This window comes from Corticium candelabrum, chromosome 17 (genome assembly GCF_963422355.1).
Source record: "Corticium candelabrum chromosome 17, ooCorCand1.1, whole genome shotgun sequence".
NCBI lineage: Eukaryota > Metazoa > Porifera > Homoscleromorpha > Homosclerophorida > Plakinidae > Corticium > Corticium candelabrum.
In genome coordinates, this window is record NC_085101.1 from 6,254,360 (window position 1) to 6,256,859 (window position 2,500).

The 2,500-nt window shown below is 42.5% G+C and overlaps 1 protein-coding gene across 1 annotated transcript in view; it reads left to right on the plus strand.

The window, feature by feature from the left end:
• Nucleotides 1-2,500, plus strand: part of LOC134193400 (ubiquitin carboxyl-terminal hydrolase 40-like) — a 21,894-nt gene that overhangs the window by 8,869 nt on the left and 10,525 nt on the right. The window contains exons 19-20 of the mRNA XM_062662235.1: nt 2,163-2,226; nt 2,284-2,333. Coding sequence (XP_062518219.1) covers nt 2,163-2,226; nt 2,284-2,333 — 114 coding nt within the window. The remainder of the gene's footprint in view (nt 1-2,162; nt 2,227-2,283; nt 2,334-2,500) is intronic.

A 2,500-nucleotide genomic window follows, 5' to 3' on the forward strand; every position in this document is an offset into this window, starting at 1 on the left:
ACATACAGACATACAGACAGACATAAAGAGAGACATGCAGACAGACATACAGAGAGACATACATACATACATACAGACAGACAGACAGACATATAGACAGACATACAGACACCCAGTACTTCAGCCACTAGCTGGTACTGTATGGAGGCTTTGCTTGTACACTGTAGCTTTTAATTGTAGTCCTCATTTTATTTTACACGAATTTCAATTTTAGCTTAGTTTATGACCACTACAAGTAGTTGGACAGTACATAGTACCCTGCATTGCAAAATGTATCATAGATAAAAGTTCAAATATATGTGATTGACAGACAGACAGACAGACAGACAAACAGACAGACAGACAGACACACTACAGCGGTGCAATGCAAAGACAATAGCAAAAAAATTTCTATTCTTACCTTTAATAGTTGTAACACTGTAGATGACTTTGTCACACAATTTTACATACATTAGGTATAGATAGCAGTATAGTTGTAGTGGCCGCATAGAGCCTGCTTAAACTCACCTTCTCTTCATTAGCCTGTAGTAGTGTTCATGTTTGAAATATATGAGGATTGACAGACACACTGACAGACAGACAGACAGACAGACACACTGACAGACAGACAGACAGACAGAAGTCCTTCTGAAGAAGAGTTCCGCACTTTGCAGTGATGGTGTTAACAAGCTCGTGTGCTACTGCACCCAATTTTTTAGTCACTGGTTGTCTCTGGGTTGCTGCATGCTTGTAGTTTATAGCTCATTCTTAGTGAAGTGTATAGTGTGTAGATTATGGACAAGGTACATTTGAACTTAAGTACTTACTATTTTGCTGAGACAGACAGACAGACAGACAGACACACAGACAGACAATGAAAACAGGCAGGCAGACAGACAGACAGACAGACAGACAGACAGACACTTAGACAGACAGACAGACAATCTCATGACGTGTAAGAGGAGGAGGTCCTGTCTGGACCCATAATACCATTGTAGGTGTTTGGTCCGAATGTTTGAGCCAGTTACACATAAACCACAAGAAAGAGCCCAGAGAAAGGTACTGTGATTGCGAGGATTGACCTGACATAGCGATCATGGATCCAGTAACCAGAACAGACGTCGAACTAGATGTGTCTTTGGCCCACCCATGGTGTGCCGATATCTTGTCAAGAGCAGCCCAAGAAGACGGGGCAGCAGCGGTAAGAAGGGAAGAGAGGAGAGTCGAGAAATACCAGTTGAAGGTCCTGCCGGGTGGATTATGCCTCAACTTCGTGTCTCTAGTTATGGAACACTTCGGTCGTTGGGGGAGACAAGCACAATCATTCCTGTCTCGATTATCTCAACTAAGTAAAAGCATCAACCTTGGTAACAGTGACCAAGATTTCAAGTGCTACTGGACAAGAAGATTCGCTGTAGCTCTCCAAAGGTGCAACGCAAAGGTTCTCATCCAGAAGATGAATCGCTCACGAAGCAAAGAAAATGACATTAGTGACATATATAGTGTCCAATTGCATGCAACTTAAGTTGATAAATTTTTAGAGACCCGTGTGGGTCTAATTGATATATAACGGACTTTCGTATCTATAGCTTGTAATAGTTCATATGTATGAAATATAAAGATTTTTGACAGACAGACAGACAGACAGACACACTAACAGACAGACAGACAGACAGACAGACAGACAGACACACTGGCAGACACAAGAGACAGACAGACAGACAGACAATGAAAACAAAACAGACAGACAGACAGACAAACACTTTGACAGACACAAGAGACAAACTGACAGACAGACAGACAGACAGACAGACAGACACACTGGCAGACACAAGAGACAGACAGACAGACAGACAAACACTCTGACAGACACAAGAGACAAACTGACAGACAGACAGACAAACTGACAAACAGACAGACAGACAGACACATTGGCAAAAAACAAGAGACAGACAGACAGACAGACAATGAAAACAAGACAGACAGACAGACAAACAGACAAACACTTTGACAGACACAGGAGACAAACTGACAGACAGATGAACAGACAACATGCAGGCAGACCAACAGACAAACATGTACATACTTCATCAATTTACTGGGCATGTTGATCCTGACATAAGACAAGAAATGACAAGCAGATCGGAGTATGAGTGGTTACCATGGCAACTTGTTGTGTTTAGTTATCAGTCAGTAAACTAACCGACATTCCGCAGGAGAGGCTGCAACTGACGCAAGTGAAAGTTGGTCAGTAGGTTTACATGTTTTGTTTGGATTTGTTGATGTTGATAGGTTGTTGTGTAGCTACTGCACGTTCGGGTGTCGCATGTACTGTGGTAATGGAGAGAAATCAGGTGATCCAACAGTCGTGTGTAATAAGTAGTAATCTAGCAGATCAATAAATGTGTGTGTGTGTGTGTGTGTGTGTGTGTGTGTGTGTGTGTGTGTGTGTGTGTGTGTGTGTGTGTGTGTGTGTGTGTGTGTGTGTGTGTCACTGTGTGGTGCCTGTCACTGTGGTGTC